General features: G+C 36.6%; 1 protein-coding gene across 1 annotated transcript; it reads right to left on the reverse strand.

Annotated features, from left to right (window-relative positions):
- Nucleotides 1-3,346: 3,346 nt before the first annotated feature.
- Nucleotides 3,347-16,428, reverse strand: NAPG (NSF attachment protein gamma). Its single transcript, XM_015814257.1, has 12 exons — nt 16,325-16,428; nt 14,613-14,680; nt 13,081-13,165; nt 12,101-12,118; nt 11,632-11,662; nt 10,756-10,865; nt 10,586-10,652; nt 9,280-9,350; nt 8,668-8,746; nt 7,407-7,486; nt 5,879-6,008; nt 3,347-5,165 (listed from the first exon to the last, which is right to left on the reverse strand). Exons 1-12 carry the CDS (start codon nt 16,378-16,380, stop codon nt 5,025-5,027), a joined length of 936 nt encoding a protein of 311 aa, XP_015669743.1. The 5' UTR covers nt 16,381-16,428; the 3' UTR covers nt 3,347-5,024.
- Nucleotides 16,429-17,113: the final 685 nt, after the last annotated feature.

Raw genomic sequence — 17,113 nt, forward strand, 5'->3', positions numbered from 1 at the left:
TCCTCATATCTGGGAAGTTTAGGTTTCTTTCTCGAATGCCAATTACATATTCTCAGTGCCAGATCAGTAGCAAGCATGATTAGACTGAGATTCATACAATATTGGTTGAGAGTTTCACAGCCTTATAAAATTTATCTACCAGCCAAAATCAAGGCTTTATGGGATAAAGTCGGAAAAGTGAAATAGCACCTGAGACGCAAGGAACCAATAAAAACAATTGACTTTTGTTCTGCTTTCCAAACATCCTGAGGATAAATTAGCTCTATTTATAACCCAAAGCAGGTGCACTGGATTTGGGGGTGGAAACTTTCATGTAGCTAACTCATCAGTGTCAAATTCTAACTTACCCTTGCAAGTGAACCTGGGGGCACAGACCAAAGTTTTTATCAGTCCCGGCAACAAATCAAGTTGCATTCAGTTGTAACTATTAGGAGCTCCACTGGTTTCAACATAAGTAGTTGTTTATCTTTGTAATAATTTGCTATTGATTCCAGATTATTTTATTTGATTTAGACACTGCTATAAATTATTTGGAAGATCCGTAGAAACCTCCAGGCACCAATAAAACAACTATTCACGTGTTGCCATTTGCAATTAATATTGAGTATTATTCAATCAAGGAAAAACATTTTTTGGGAAAGCACATAGCTAATGAATTTAAATTGAGCATTCGTTAAATTGAAAAACCAACAAAACCATCAACATGAAAAAAAAGAAACAATCTTCAGAAAGTGACCAAGGTTGACAATCGATTAGCTGCACGTCAAACCCAGAAGAGGAAAAGAGTACCTCATTGTCAGCAGAATTTCAAGTTGAAACCACTCAAATATATAAGTGATCCATAATCTCGCAGCTAAGGGATGGTGAACAAGAATATATGAGTGGCCAATACGGCATGAATGTAGAGGGGCTGGAAGAGAGTGGGTGGGAGGGTAGACAATCATGTCAGCAACTTGCAACCTTTCCTACTGGCTTTCTGGGAAAGCCACCAGGGATTGTGGGGCACTACAACCAGTTATAAATGTAAATGGATTGCCAAGCACCAGATTGCAATCATATGACCACAGGATGCTAGAACTCCTAAAAATTTAAACAACCCACAGGAAACCCCTTAACTATTCCAAAGCAACTTTCTAGACAGGGATGTCAAACTGGCAGCCCATGGGCTGGATGCGTCACACGCAGGCCATGCCTACCCCAGCTCCACAAAGGCAAAAAAACATTGTGATATGTCATGATACGTCACATGACGCTATCGAGTTTGACACCCGTATTCCAAACCTTCTTGCTGTTTTCCAACAGTGAATTTTTCTTTTTAATTCTTAAACTTACATATGTCGTCTTTAATCAAGGATAAAAGGAAACTGTCCCAGCATAAAAAAAACTTGCTCTTCTGAAGGTTCTTAACATAAAAAAGATCAGTGACAAGCAATTTTCTAAAGCGGTTAAGAAAAAAAGGCAAACCCAGTGTCAGTTGAAGGGCTGAATGATGGCTTAGGGGAGATGATTTTCCTTTTGGCTCCCAGAGCTCCAAAACCCATTCAAAGTTTTTATTTTATGAACTCTTTTATGGGGAGCTGTGTGGAGCAAACTTGGTATCTAGTCCAGGGAGCCAGACCATTCACCATCTCTTTTTTCTGCTTAGCTGTTGGGTCTGCTTTTACAGAGCCATCTTCAGTCTGTGTTACTTTCCCAAAAGTCTGTTTTGGTGGTAAAATTTGTTACTAATAGGGCAGGTTTTTATTGTCAACATTTCTTTGGGAATTATAACAGGATTGACTACTGTGCTAAAGATTAATATAAATATTTCTATTTAGTATTAGTCAGAAGTTTATGTTATAGTTTGACTGAGAGGTGAGCTAATGAGTAGTGTCCCTTATTTTTTGAGAAAATATAGAAATAAATATTTGAGATTTCTCAAGTTTCGTTATGAAATTTTAATGCGAAAGTTAGCATTAGGGAGAAGTTTTATGATTTACAGTAGTTTGAATTTGAGATAATGGTTTAGGTTAAATACTCATGTATATATTTTATTGGTATGACGGCGTTAGAATTAGGGTTTGGCTTTCTTAAGGTCTGTAGTGAAAAGTTAGGTGAAATGTACCATTAGGGAACCATCTCATGCTCTGTCGTAATTTGGGATTTATGTTATGATTTTAATTGCTCTGGTGCTTATTGGAACAAAGATGAAATTCAGATTGGTGTTAGGAATCCGTATGGGCAGGAACACTTGATGTCTTTTGTAACATTTACAAGGTTAGCGTTTGTTTTTACAGTTGATGATAGTCTTCCGTTGGTATTACTTTATGCTTATGCATTGTTTATGTAGTCCATACAGGTCTGACTTCCTGTCTCTGGAAGAGCTGTAGAGGCAATTTGATTCTTGGCAACTCTTTATACAGCAATATCTCCTGTCTGGCATCCCTGCTGCTTTAAATTACTGTGCTGTGTTTTTTCCTTTTACTTTCTGTTCCTTATAGTTCACTTACAGTTGCTTTGTTGACTGAAGCAGTTAATATATTGATCAAATGAATAAAACATTATTTGTAAAATGTTGACATATCAGGTGATTGTGTTGCTTATTTCTGTTCCTTGAAAACTACTGAATTATACAGTTAAGTGAAATTCCCAGAACATGATTGCTATTAAGTCATAGCAACAATCAATATGATTGAACAGTGTAATTGTATTTTAATGGCTCATGACTGACTTCACTTAACAACAATCAGATTACTCTTAACTCTTCACAAGGGAGGTGTGTCTCATTTTCTGCTACTCATTTACCATAATTTAGTGGGTTTTTTTTTCATATCACAAGGAGCTTGTAACTTTTGCTGTCGATACCAGCAGAAAGCCACTCTGCTGGGCATATGTTGCTAGTCTTACCACAATCTATTTGCTATGTTAGATATAAATACATATACCACCTCCTGAAGGTATGAAAATTCCAAAAATACCAAGACTACTTTTTAGTGGCTAAAATTGGGCTGAACAGTAGTCACAGCACCATCTTGTGGCAATAGTTATTGCGGGACAAATGTCAAATGAGAGATGCACTACTTTCTTCTGCCAAAGATACTGTCCTTTTTAGCTATTAAACATTGTCACATATGGCACTGTCACAAACCAGAGACCACTTCAAATGGTCTACAATTACTGTAATCATCAGCCTGAAATTATTGTCTTCCATTATTCTGAGTTGCACTTCTATGTACAATTAAAGTGCAATGAGATACTGGTAAGTAGCTATGTAATTAAGGAACCCCTGTCCTCATTTTCTGAAGATTGACAGTTTATTACAATAAGGGTCATCATGTAGAAGCAATAAAGTTCACAAATCAACCGTTAGAGTTTACCACTTTTATTTTGTACGGGTGAACTACAGAGTTTCTTAGGCTAGAGCAGCAGGGCAATTATGACATTTTTCATACTCTATTGCATTTACAGATAAGATGGGCACGATTAAGTACAAGATTCACATGGCAAAAAATCATTTTATACAGCATCTGGATATACAAACAAGTCACTCTGAATAGTTTCTTTTATGTAACATTGGATTACATTTTAGCATACTCATGCAAACCAATTGTTGCAATGTTGTTCACTAAAAGCTGGCAATTACTTCCAAAACTGTCCTCCCTGCTACATTTTTGATCCAATTCAAAAGAAGTGTGTATATTTTGGAAAACAAGGTACTAATTATTTGGAAAGCAAAGATAATTTGCATTATACAAGGGAAACAGAAAATCCATTACTTTTTATTCTGCTATAATATAGAAAAGTACGTTAAATATTCAAAGCTAGACAGTGAAAGTATTAAATAAATCCACTGTCACAAATTCCTATCTTGGAAAACATAATTAAATCTAGAATTAAAATTTTATTTCCATTGACAGCCATTCCATGTTCTATGTTGAAATTTCAATATAACAGTTTTTAATTTAGCTCTAGATTCAACATTCTTATGCTCAATTTTTTTGAAAACTCTCTGATTCCTGGATTCAGGAAATCAAAAGCCTACAGCTTTTCTGAATAAACACAGAGGCGCATTTGACTGTTATTTCTCCTTTGTCGGGTAATATATTATTGTGAACAGTTATTACAGCTATCCACAATCTAGTTGGTATTTGCCTAAATTCCCTTAAATAGAAGAACTGTTGAGTTTAGTGGAAGGTAGCAGGAACTAATGTACAAATGTCTATGAAAATTCAAATTATTTTAAATTATTTCAGCAAAATCTGAAATATAAAGGCTGAAAATGCGAGCTCTCCAATACCAAAGAATATTCAAGAAATAAAGCATATAAATGTTAAATGTGTCATGTGTCATTCTAGTTCACTGCGATTTCAAATAGAACACTGTATAATCTTTTTTAGCTAAATTTCTTTTTTGATTTGTCTACAGAGTACATAAAGTACATTATTTGTGCATTGTGCATTACTGATTCAACAACTAGGAGCATTGAGTTTTCTAACCCATGACAATTGTACTTAGAAAGAACCCAATGGTTATCACAATTCCTGCCTCTAATAACCTGTGCTTTCCTGACAAAGAAACTCTTATGAATTCCTGTTCAAATTATATAGGCAAACATGTCATTAAATATATTCGAAGAAGCAAAAGGAAATCTATCACAATTTTAGGTGTTTTGAAATAATTTAATGGTACTATTCAAAAACAGAAATAGTACGACTAGCAAAACTGTTGACACTCAGCCATGAAACAGATTCCCAACTTACTTTAGAGAGAAAAATCCAATATAAATATTTCCTTCCAATCTCTCTCCCTTTTTGAAGGGCTTACTGTACTCAAGTACTGCATTAAAACCAACACGTTGTAAAGAATTATGGTTAACTGTAATCCAGAAATACTTCAAGGTGCATAGTCATGCTTTGTATACAAATATCCCAAAGCCAATATTACTTTCTTTCCAATTTCATGATTGCAATGATGCCATTTTAATTGCCCCTGGAATTTGTTCATTGGGCAAACAGCTAACATAGTATTTGAGAACAGAGTTAGAATTAGCACAGTCCACCTGCATATTCATCATCTTCCTCATTTCCACGAGAATCTGATATAGCTGGTCCACTTTGTTGAGTAACTGGAGATTTCTTCTTTATACCTCCTCCTGGGACACCAAGCGAAAGGCCAAGTTTTGCATACTGGCAAAAGTAAAAAAATAATTATAATAAGATGCCTGTATTTTAAAAGCACATCACAATTATTTATCAAAGCACTAGACAACCGTGTTGTAGTAAGCTCTATCTAATATGGTGAGGACCTATGAAGAGTACTTTTTCTTAAGAAAATGGCTGGAGAATACCAATTTACTCTAATAGTAAAACACCCAATTATCAAATACCATCTTGTACAAATAAACTAACTTAAGGAAAACAGACTGTAAGCTAATATGCAACTCATTGCTATATGAAAACAAAATATTTATTACTAAAAACATAAAATGAAGCAACCAAGAAAGCAAAGCTATCAAATACTTATACATATGCTCAGGAAAGGTTGGTCTCGCAACAAATAAATTACAGCAATCATTATTTTTCAGACAGGAAAATGTCTCCAAAAACACTATTAAATCCAGAATAAGACATCAGAAGAAATGGTTTCTTTTACATGATTTGTACCATTCATTTAAAGTGCTAATGCACTTTAATTTAGGTATCATAATATCACAAAAGTGTGTAAAGAGAATGCAGTAACTTAGAAATATTCAATTTTAAAGGCTGGATATATTATACTAATTTATCAATAACACACATTGTTCATCAGTGGTCCAACTGATTTATATCATCTGCATTTTTCAATAAAAAGCCACTTGTTTAATAGGTACTCTGTTCAGTAAATAAAAGCAGCAACTTACATCATTGTCCATATACTTAAAGAGTGGAAAATTGCAAACATCTGATACTTGGTCCTGATCCTGTTGATCGTACCCTTCTAGGAGCTGCTCCAGGGCTGCATAGTCTTCGCTTTCTGTGAAGCCTGGTATGCTGAAGCAATTAGGTATTCATTTGAGGTTATTTTTAAAAAAATGAGAAAACTCATATACAAATAAGCACAGATTTTCTTAAATGAATATTTTGGGTGAGGATCAGAATGCCTGTTGATCTGTGGAATGCCTTCTTTAAGGTGTACTTCATTACCTGTACTGCCCCTGTGCACAGCAGGCCTTCTAGCATAAAATGCCAATTACATTTAGTACCAATCTTACTTTCTCTGCTGCATTTTATCACTGGGTTAATTATCCCATGCAACAAGTACAATACTGTTTGTTATGATACTGTTGTGGTATAATTACCGTACACAATCTAGATCAGTGGTGGCGAGCCTATGGCACGTGTGCCAGAGGTGGCACTTGGAGCCCTCTCTGTGGGCACGCACTGTCGCCCCAGCCCCGCCTCCTGCCACGGTCCCCTCCTCACCAGCAGCCCCCCTGGAGGAGAGTCACCCCCGGGCGCGGCCTGCACGAAGCAGCGCAGCCAAGGACATAGCCGGGCAGCAGGGACAAGACTCCATCCTCACACCCCATAGGGTGCAGATGATGCTGCAGGGTGCGGTCGGAGGGCATGGCTGCCATGGCGCTGCAGGGCTGCCTGGGCAATCTGCAGCAGGCCATGGAGGCAGTGCATGGCCCTGCGGGTAGGTGGAGCGGGGGGCGGGCGGGGGTAGAGCAGACAGGGTGGGAGGCGGAGCAGGGGCAGGGGGCGGTTTTTGGGCACTCGGTCTCTAAAAGGTTCGCCATCACTGATCTAGATAGTTTAATTGCCAGCTGGCTTCCTAGGCACTTCAAAGAAATACATTTTAAAAAAACAAATTGTTTAATTTCTATGGCAGGAAACAATGTTAATAAATTAGAGAGATACCTAAATGGTAATACAGGTAGTCCTCGATTTACAACAATTCACTTAGTGACCATTCAAAGTGACATCACTGAAAAAGTGAGTTATGGCCATTTTTCACACTTATGACTTTTGCAACATCCGCAGGGTCATGTGATTTACATTCGCACACTTGACAACTGACTCATATTTATGACGGTTGCAGTGTCCCGGGGTCATGTGATCACCTTTTGCAACTTTCTGAAAAGCAAAGTCAATGGGGAAGTCAGATTCACTTAACAACTGTGTTACTAATTTAACAGCTGCAGTGATTCATTTAACAAATGTGGCAAGAAAAGTCGTAAAATGGGCCAAAACTCACTTAACAAATTTTTCACTTGTCAACATAAATTTTGGGCTCAATTGTGGTTGTAAGTTGAGGACTATCTGTATATAGGGAAAGCCTGAATTCTCAATTCTTAATAATGAGATAAAATGGCAGGTGTGTAAATAGATGCCCTCTCAAACACAATTCAAATTAAAACTCAATCAAGCAATCAAGCAACTCACCTATAACTCTCCCTGACACATTTTTCTGCAGCAACATAGTCATTTCTATGTAGATGTACTAAGACCTGGGCAATAGTTTTCTAAAAAAAATTAAAAAATGAGTATTTATAAAGAAAATCAGTATTTTTCTCACTTTAACCAAACTATACCAAAAAAATAATTTCTATTGAAAGGAAGGGATATAGTGTAGTAGCAAAACAAGGGCAGTTTTCTTCTACGAACAGAGATTTTTTTAAAAGATTACACTAGCCTTGGTAGAGAGGCATTATAGGGTTAAGGATAATCACCCCTTTAGAAAAATAAATCTGGGATGTGAAAACTACAGAAGAATGTAAAAAATATGATTCGTTTTGATTGCTAGCTCATTCTGTCAGTTTTTGTTCAAACTATTCCAAATGAAGGGTAATGGTTTTGCATTTACTGATCACAACAGTTTGTAGAAAGGGTTTGTGAATGAAATCACAGTAGAATTTTAGGCACTTAATAAACATTTTTCATTGAATGCAACTAAAAGTACTATTTTCATATGGCACACAACTGAGATTACATCAGAGGTCAAAAGAATCGCCCAAAACAGAATTATTAAATGTTAACTTTTCATGTAATCACAATGAGAAATCCAGTTTTCTTCTCATTGTGTTTTAAAAATGCATATTTTATGGGGGTTGGTAAATCGATGTGGTATTAATGATCCCATGTAGTTTTCATAGTGACATAAACTAAATAAACTGTCTATCAGGAAAATAGGCAGAATATTGTTTTTTATCCTCAGGCTGCTGACTCAAAAGAACTGGAAAGATTAAATTGTGAGCTAAGCCCTTACTGATATTAATAGTAACCAAAACATTTGTAGATCAGTTTGTATTAGTGTATTATCTGCACAGATTTTCTGTTTTTATTATTACAGCTAATCTCAAAAGCTCAGACAACACAATTTCCACAAGATCTAGGAAACCAAAATATCTCATAGCAACTGAAGCCTAATCATGATAGAAGAATGCCAAAATCATATTAAGAGTAGCATTAGTATCTTTTCAGCACTGCGGGAGAAAAGTCATCCCCGTGATCAAATAACAGTAAATACACAAATATATAGATTTTATAAAGGCCTTCTCCATGCGACTCTTTTAAAATCAACGGAAAGAATCCAAATAATGCTGTATAATTAGAAGTGAAACCCCCAAGTTAAAATAATTCAAAAGATAAAGCACAATCCCCCCCCCCGCTTCCTTGCAAAAACAAGAAATGGGTAGCTGTATACTTTGTAACACGTTGGATAGTTTTCAATATCTTTATAAATACTCTTTTCTTTTTGAAGAGATAGTGCAGCCTCATCTAGTCTGCAAAACAAAAATGAGCAAGAAAGGGTTATTTAAATATGCAGGAATCAGAAGGTCAAAATTAGCCAATTTCCCAAATAAATGTCCAATTTCAAGAGGAAAAATAAGAATATCCTCGTGTGAGCATATTAAAACTGAGCCCGTATTAAAACTGCAGTTAAAAAGCTATCAATACAAACTCCTGCAGAAATGAAGGCCTTATTTATATGCACAAGGATGATATATTGTGTTAAGATATATTAAGAGTGCCTCTGTGTTTACATAAACAATAAGCTTTTAAGGAAGAAAAATTATTTTTGTAGTCATGGTAATCCCAATTAAGGACCAAAAGCAAAAGGTTTTCTTCTCAAAACCAGATTCACTAATTGAGCTATTTAAAAAAAATAAGTTAAAACATGAATTATGTTACACAGCAGAACAGCTGATACTTGTAATGTCATAACCCAGTAATATCCGTATTATCACAATGAATTTGTCAAATAAGCTAGAATTGTTTTTCTGATATTTGAAAACAGAACTGTTAAGATGCACACCTACGACCTCTGACTAAAAGCCTTGAAGCCTTTCCATACATTTCAACCGCTTGCCTTAAACGCTCTTCATTCTGAGTAAAAAAACAAAAACAAAAGCATAGGCATAAGCAATGTTTAAGTGGTTGATTTTAATGCAAGTTTTCTGAATTATTGGAGCTAACTCAGACTGAAATACATACCATTTCCCAAATGCATTTCTCTTGAATTAAGTAAAGCTTGACCAGGTTATTAATTAAATACAATTTTATGAACTAGACCAGGGGTAGGCAATCTCGGCTCTTTTATGACTCATGGACTTCAACTCCCAGAATTCCTGAGTCAGCATAGCTGACTCAGGAATTCTGGGAGTTGAAGTCCATGAGTCATAAAAGAGCCGAGGTTGCCTACCCCTGAACTAGACGATACAACCTATGATTACATCCTGTTAATATGTGGCACTACACACTTCCCTATCCCACATACTGTAGCTAAATTACTTTTCGATTTCTCAAAATGCTTTCTTTTAAAAATATCTCAGACATATCATCATTTGTCAGAATAGAGAAATCACAAAGCTGGACCACTGATGGCAAACCTTTTAGACTCAACATGTCAAACATTCAGACAAGGACTTTACTGGCATGTCACACACATCCCAGAAAAAGAAGCAATTCTCTATGTCCCCCACCCCCAAACATCTAGGGCACCCTGAACAGCGGTACTCAGTGGCAGCACTGAAGCTGGACCTGAAGTCTAGGCCAAGTCCTTTCAGTCCTACTGCCACCATTGCCACTCAAGGCATGCGAGCCTTGGGGAATGGAGTGTTTGCCCCAGTGGCCCAATGTTCCCCAGGCTCTGCGACACACCGCTTATTTTCGGGCGGTGTTTTCTTTCTGTTGACAGCGCTCTGCGGCCTACTTTAGGCTGCTCCGTGTTGCATGAGATACTGCATTTTTAGAAAACTACTGAGAAATCTGTTGATGACGTGCAGAAAGATAGCTTATGGCCAGATTTGGTCTCATTGACCTAGCCAGTTTAAGTTTCGCCATTCCTCCCCGTAGCTAACTTGCACTATACACAAAGCAAATGACATTTTCAAATGGAAGCAGGAAAAGTCTACAAAGATGGCCTCTACCACATCAGCTTGTCCATTAATCTGTAGCAGTAATTGCCAAGAAAATAGTAACATATACAGTACATGCTTTGAAAACATTCTATCTCTTAATATTCACTTTTTTGGTAAATAGCTAAATTTGCAACAGTGGAATGATCACTTTCTGCATTCTTAGTTAAAAAGTATTTTATTTTGTACTTTCAGAGGACTTACTTCAAATACTGAAGCTGTTTGCTGATATAGCTGTATAGCTTTGTCTGGATTTATGTTTTCTATGACCCTAAAATAAAAGATTCAATATTATTATTCAGTTACTCAAAGGACTAGAGAAATCTGCCTTCTTTTCCAAATAAAAAACTAACAGCTTGAGATTTCAAACTTACTTCCCAGCCCGATCAAGTGCAATGGCAGCTGTGTCAGGGGTTCCATTCTCCAGGTACATCATGCTGGCTTTCTGAATCAGTTCCACTGCATCATGATGTTTTTGCATCTCCTGAAAATGAAAGAAAAAGAGCCAGATTTCTCAGGGTGTATAAAATAAGTTGCTTTTAGTCTAATAAAATGTTATTTATTTTAAATCATATATTTTGCTAAATCTCTCTTGAGTAACAGTGAACATTTTCTGATAGATGGAAATAGTCCACCGTACAATGGCAGTTTGGTTGAAAAATACTTTGAAAGCCTAAGAAAATTTTATCTGTGATTGATCTCTGAAGTCTTTCCAAATGCCATAAATATCAAGTGATGCATAAATGTGTGAGTGAGAAAAGCAGAAAATTGTTCTTTTGCTCTAGCAATGAACTATTCTGAGAAAATTCCCATCATTTTACAACAATAACTGTTTCAAAAATACATTATCTACAATGCATGCCAAAGCTAAAGTTATGAATTCATTTTCTAAGACAACTAGATGGATGGATGGATGGATGGATGGATGGATGGATGGAAGGAAGGAAGGAAGGAAGGAAGGAAGGAAGGAAGGAAGGAAGGAAGGAAGGAAGGAAGGAAGGATCCCAAATATTTAATCAGACAACACAGGATACATCACAGAAAAATGTGAGTTAACAATTCTATAAAGAAAATGCAAATTTAAATAGAATTCAATTCAAAAGATAAGTTCGTAAGTCTACGAATTAGTTTGTAAGAACTATGAATCATGGATCCCCAAACAGGTTTATAAACTGCAAACTGAATATTGCACAGGTCATTCTAATATTTAGTTTTAACTAAAGGTCTTCATAAAAAAAAACCTGTCATACCTTTAACATCATCCCTGCTTGTTCATAAGCCCTGAAAAGAGAAATTAAAAGTATAACTGAACAAATTAAGTAAATATCTCATGTTAGTGTAGAACAGTTTCAATATACTTATGTACTATGTTGTTTTATTATTGATATTGTTTTAACTGCTGATTTGGAGCCACCTAGAGTTTGGTAGAAGATGGGTAGATATGTAAATGTTTTTTTTAAAAAAAATAAAAACAATTAACCTCTGCAAAAGGAGATCTGAGGTTTCTGCCTTGGCTGATAAAACTGGTTTCTCAATCAAGAAAAAATGGTAATATACATCAAAAGTAGACTCATTTTCTAAATTTCACTCCTAATTTAGTCAATAGGGAATAATAAAAGAAAATCAGCACCTTTAAAAAGACAGTATAAACCATCAACTCTTGTCAATATCAATTGTATTTCACATATATTATGAAATTTGACAAATATTCATACGTACTTTGCAGCATGGAACAAGCTGGATTTATGTTATTTCAAGTCAAGGATAAATATATATGTGTATATAAAATCTTTCTGGATAAATTCAACTGTTTAGGAGTTTCAAAAATTCATAATCATACATCAATTAAACATTCTCTTTACAACAGAAGTCTGATGAAAAGAAACCTGATAAAACATAAAATGTATCAGTAAGCCCTCATGCCTGCTTCAGAATCAACATTTTTTTTTCCTTAAGTACTTTAGTTTCAATACTATGACTATGGTTTCCTAACCTCAGAGATTTCAAAGTTTGGTCATATCCAAAATTGCACAAGAGGACTTCACATTGCAACATATTTTTCTCTTTTTCCCCTTTTCTCCATAATATCCCAAGTTCCTCCGATTTACTCTTGAAGACTTCTCAACATTCCAGATCATATTTGGAAGTAGAAAGACTGCAGGGGAAAGGGGACATTTCTTATCACTACTAGGCAAGATTTTTAAAACATGTAGGAACTTCTTAAAACACTCTGCAATCCCTCCTAGGAATAGTCATTTTAAGCAGCTCTTGCATGAGTGGCTAAGCAATGAGGCCAATGAAGGAATTCTCTAAAATCTTCCTCACAGATTTGGTATTAAAAAAATGTATTTGCTGTTCTAATGCTAGTTTGTTACTCAAAACTATTTTTCCATATAAATAAAAATCTCAATGAATATACATTAATGGGTCTCTGGGAGGTGTGGAAACATTACAAAGTTGATTAACAGGCATATCCTATAACTAAGAGTTTGTTATTTAATTACATAATTAAATTGGACCTGGACATACATAGGTACAATAACATTTTCCTATTGCAGGGAATAGTCTATTAATTTTCTGTTAAAACACCTTTAAATATAACAAAATACAATTATATGTTTGGAATAGGCATAAATTAATATAAACCCAACATGATTTCCAATTACTTAAGGCAGAAACAAGAAATGTTGAAAAGATACGCTTTATTATTTTCATGGGATAGAGCTTCTTTAAAATATGCTTCTTTTGCTTGTTCAAATTGTTTGGCATTTTTAAAAGCAACAGCTGCAAAAAGATAATAAAAAAGAACATTATTGCTTTTTGGAAATAACATTAGCAATTTTTTAAAAGACATAATTTATTGATTTCAAACTGTTTTTATCCAGCATTTTGCCAAAGTTGGGACTTCTATGCATGCTTGTCCTGCTGCTGCCCATACTGAATGCACTTTTAGGTATTCAAAGTAAAACCTTAACGTTAAGCATTATCTTTATTTAGAAGAGTAATCTTCTATCCCTTTCTAATATTACCTTTCCACAAAACTGTGTACAGTTAATCTTCTATCCCTTTCTAATATTACCTTTCCACAAAACTGTGTACAGAAAATGAAATGTACAGATTCCTATAGCCCTGCGCTGTAAATAAAGAAATAAAGTTAAAGTTCACTTACTTACTCTAAAAAAAATATAATGGTCAATTAGGGCCTTTGGAGCTTTTTACTAATATGTATTTTTAACAGCTACATCTATTAATAAAAGCCATTTTTTGAGTTCCTACAGGCTTCCAAATGAGCTGGTGACTCCTGGTCTACAGTTTCTTAGGGGAGCCAACCAATCTAACAGTTTTCTCCTATCTCTTTTCACAAACTTCCTGTAAGCTTAAAATCAAAGTATATGTGATCTTCTCAATATAATCCCAGTATGTGCTATTGAATACAATAAGGATTAATTCCAGATAAAAAAAGAAATGGGTTATTCAAAATACAACAGGACATATACCTGTTGCAAGCAGGAGACTAGACAACATGCAGATCTTTAGTCACTAGATAATAACATAGCTAGATAAAACTTTGTAAAAACACAAAGGGCAACACACTGCAACTATTTAAAAAAAATACATGAAGTATTCGTAAATGCAATCCAACTATACAGGATAAAATTAATGCAATTTGTTACTAAATCAAAACATACTATTTTTATCCACAGCCCATGGGGTGGAATAAGTATGATAAATACTTGAATTAGGGTTCAGCAATAAATTACATTCATAAAATGGGTTTGGGAAAACCATTGTTATTGCATATACCACAATTACTATGAAATACGTTTATTTTTTACCTTTTTTACTAAACATTTTTAGAAAAGAAAAAATAATTGTTAAGATCCATTACACACACACACACACACACACACACACACACACACACACACACACACACACGAGAAATCATCAGTACAGTATAATCATAAAATGAGATTAGGAATTAGTTTTATATCCAAGAAAAGGGATACTTCATGTTAAGAGAAACCCAAATTTTGGATGAGGTACAAGCCTACAGAGGGAGTTATAATTTGGGAAATTATTTCCAAATTTAATTAAATTCAATGTAAGATTTGCTTTTGAAATGTGAAGTTATTCTGGACATCAAGTCCTGTTCCCAAAGCTGAATTAACCATTATTCTGCAGAAGAAATTAAGATTTAAAAACAACCCCCTTATTTTACAAGACATACCTGCCTTGGAATATTCTGTAGCTGCACTGTCATAGTCTGGTCTCCATTTTAATAATCCAGTTTTCAAGCTGAAAATCAAAATGTGAAGCCATTAATATTGTTCACAATGAAGCAGGGGATGAAGGAGTCAGCTTTTCATGCCATCTCCCATACCACTAATTTCAGTTCATTATAGCAGAAACCTGATCCCAATATCAGGTTCATCTTTTGGATGGTCAAAGCTATAAAAAAAATAGTCGAGTCTAATTACACATGCTGTGTTTCGGAGCCCATATTTTATCACTGTGCTCAGATGTGGTACAGCATCTGCTTCTCATTTCAACCCCTATCCCTGTCTGTCATAATTTAAAGGATCTCAACCAAGGAAGGCCAGGACCAAATGAAGCACCAATAATATTATTTCAGGCAGCAGATATCTTTGAAGAAAAGGAGGAATAGGCAGCTGTAATATGACATAAATGATACTGTGCTCAATTACAGAAGATTTTTGACACATTATGCAAAGACCAAGCTCTCTGCAGAAGGCCCTGATGCTGCAAAAGGAGAAAGAAAAAAGATGAGGATGACCAGCAGCAAGGTGGATGAATTCAATTTCAGTGGCCATGGAATTGTGAATTCCATGTTGTTGTTGGAAGACCTGAAGGATCAGGCTAGGGGCAGACCACCGTGGCTAAAATCCATTCAGATAGTCCCTAAGAATCAACCCCAATTGGAAAGAACATAATCAAAATCAATCAATTACAAAGCTTCAAAGTGAAGAGATAATCAGCCCAGGAAAAACAGTGGGACCATTTAGCAGTCTGCTTAATAAATGTAAAACCTATACGGTTTTGTACTCCTGGTAGTCCTCCACTTACAACAGTTCATTTGACCATTTGAAGTTACAACAGCACTAAAAAAAAATGAACCCATTACCATTTTTTCATACTTAATGATCATTGCAGCATCCCCATGGTCATGCGATTTACGTTCAGATGCTTGACAACTGGTTCCTAATTACGACGGTTGCCGTGTCCCGGGGGTCACGTGATCACCTTTTGTGACCTTCTGACAAGCAAAGTCAACGGAAAAGCCAGATTCACTTAACAACGGTCTTACTAATTTAGCAAGGGCTTAAATCCTCGACTTAAGACCGCAATTGAGCCCAACATTTATGTTGTGAAGTGAGAAGTGTGTAAAGTGAATTTGGCCCCATTTTTACGACTTTTCTTGCCACATGTGCAAGAAACGTCCTAAAAATGGGGCCAAATTCACTTTACACACTTCTCGCTTCACAACATAAATGCTGGGCTCAATTGCGGTCTTAAGTCGAGGATTTAAACCTGTCTATAAATAGGATCAGAGGTTCCAAATACGAAGCCATTTGCTTCTTTTCTAAAATGGAAAGTGGACCTTGACATGAAACGCCAAACAAACACCAGCCTGCCCTCGTGCATCTTTAACAGGCGGACCCACCCAGTCTACCAACCCATCTCGTGATGCCACCCCTCCCTCTCCCCCTCCCCCTCCCCTTCCCAGGCTGTAGATTTTGGTCCAGCAAAGCCTTCTGTCAAACCAGCCGCCTCGGGGACCCCCTTTGGGAGCCCCCTGGACATGGGCGTGGCCAAAGAGAGGCGGAAGAGCCTCTCATCGTCCTGCCCAGCCGCAAGGGGGGGGGAGGGGGCGCCTTTCCGCTCTGCCTCCCGCCCGCCCGTTCCTGCAGCTCCGCTCACTATTTCTCTGCTTTAGCGATGTGCTCCAAGGCTTCGTTGATCTTCTGAGCAGCCATATCAGCCAGCCGGAGTCGCGGCGATTCAAAGAGTCGACGTCAGCGGAATAAGGAAAGCCGCTTCGTCCAAATCATGCAAAAGGCGGAGTCCGGCTTCAAAGGTGCGCCTGCGCAGCGAGAAGAGTTCTTTCCTTAGGCTGCTGGATCGGTTAGTTCAGGGGTAGGCAACCTTGGCTCTTTTATGACTCGTGGACTTCAACTCCCAGAATTCCTGAGCCAGCTGTGCTGGCTCAGGAATTCTGGGAGTTGAAGTCCACGAGTCATAAAAGAGCCAAGGTTGACTACCCCTGGGTTAGTTTAACGGAGGGAATCCTGGAAGCGGTCGTTTTTAACGGAATTCCCTTGAGAAGGACTAGTCCAGGGGTCTTCAAACTTGGCTCTTTTGTGACTTGTGGACTTCAACTGCCAGAATTCCTGAGGCAGCATGCTTGGCTGAGGAATTCTGGGAGTTGAAGTCCACAAGTCATAAAAGGGCCAAGTTCGAAGACTCCTGGACTAGGAAGAGGGCAACGGACGGACAGCATAACGATTTCGTGGCTGATAAATAAATTGTAATGCAGTCTTCCTCAGATGAAAGGCTTCTACATTCTTTTTTGCATTGAAAGAACTATTGAATTCTTAGAATTCAAAAGGCTTTAAGATTCGAAAGAACTTGTCCTACCCAAAACTATTCTTCATGCCTGGTGGAAAATGCGCTTGCACGGAAACTCAAGGTGAAGTGAAATATGGTTTA

Source organism: Protobothrops mucrosquamatus, unplaced genomic scaffold (genome assembly GCF_001527695.2).
Source record: "Protobothrops mucrosquamatus isolate PMUCROS unplaced genomic scaffold, P.Mucros_1.0 scaffold233, whole genome shotgun sequence".
NCBI classification, from domain to species: Eukaryota; Metazoa; Chordata; class Lepidosauria; order Squamata; family Viperidae; genus Protobothrops; species Protobothrops mucrosquamatus.

Coding starts and splice junctions, on each gene's coding strand:
- NAPG (XM_015814257.1), bottom strand. CDS start 16,380: ATGGCTGCTCAGAAGATCAACGAAGCCTTGGAGCACATCGCTAAAGCA. Junction 14,681..16,324: donor ATCGCTAAAGCAGAGAAATA/GTGAGCGGAGCT, acceptor TTTGATTTTCAG/CTTGAAAACTGGATTATTAA. Junction 10,866..11,631: donor AAGCAGGGATGATGTTAAAG/GTATGACAGGTT, acceptor TTTCATTTTCAG/GAGATGCAAAAACATCATGA.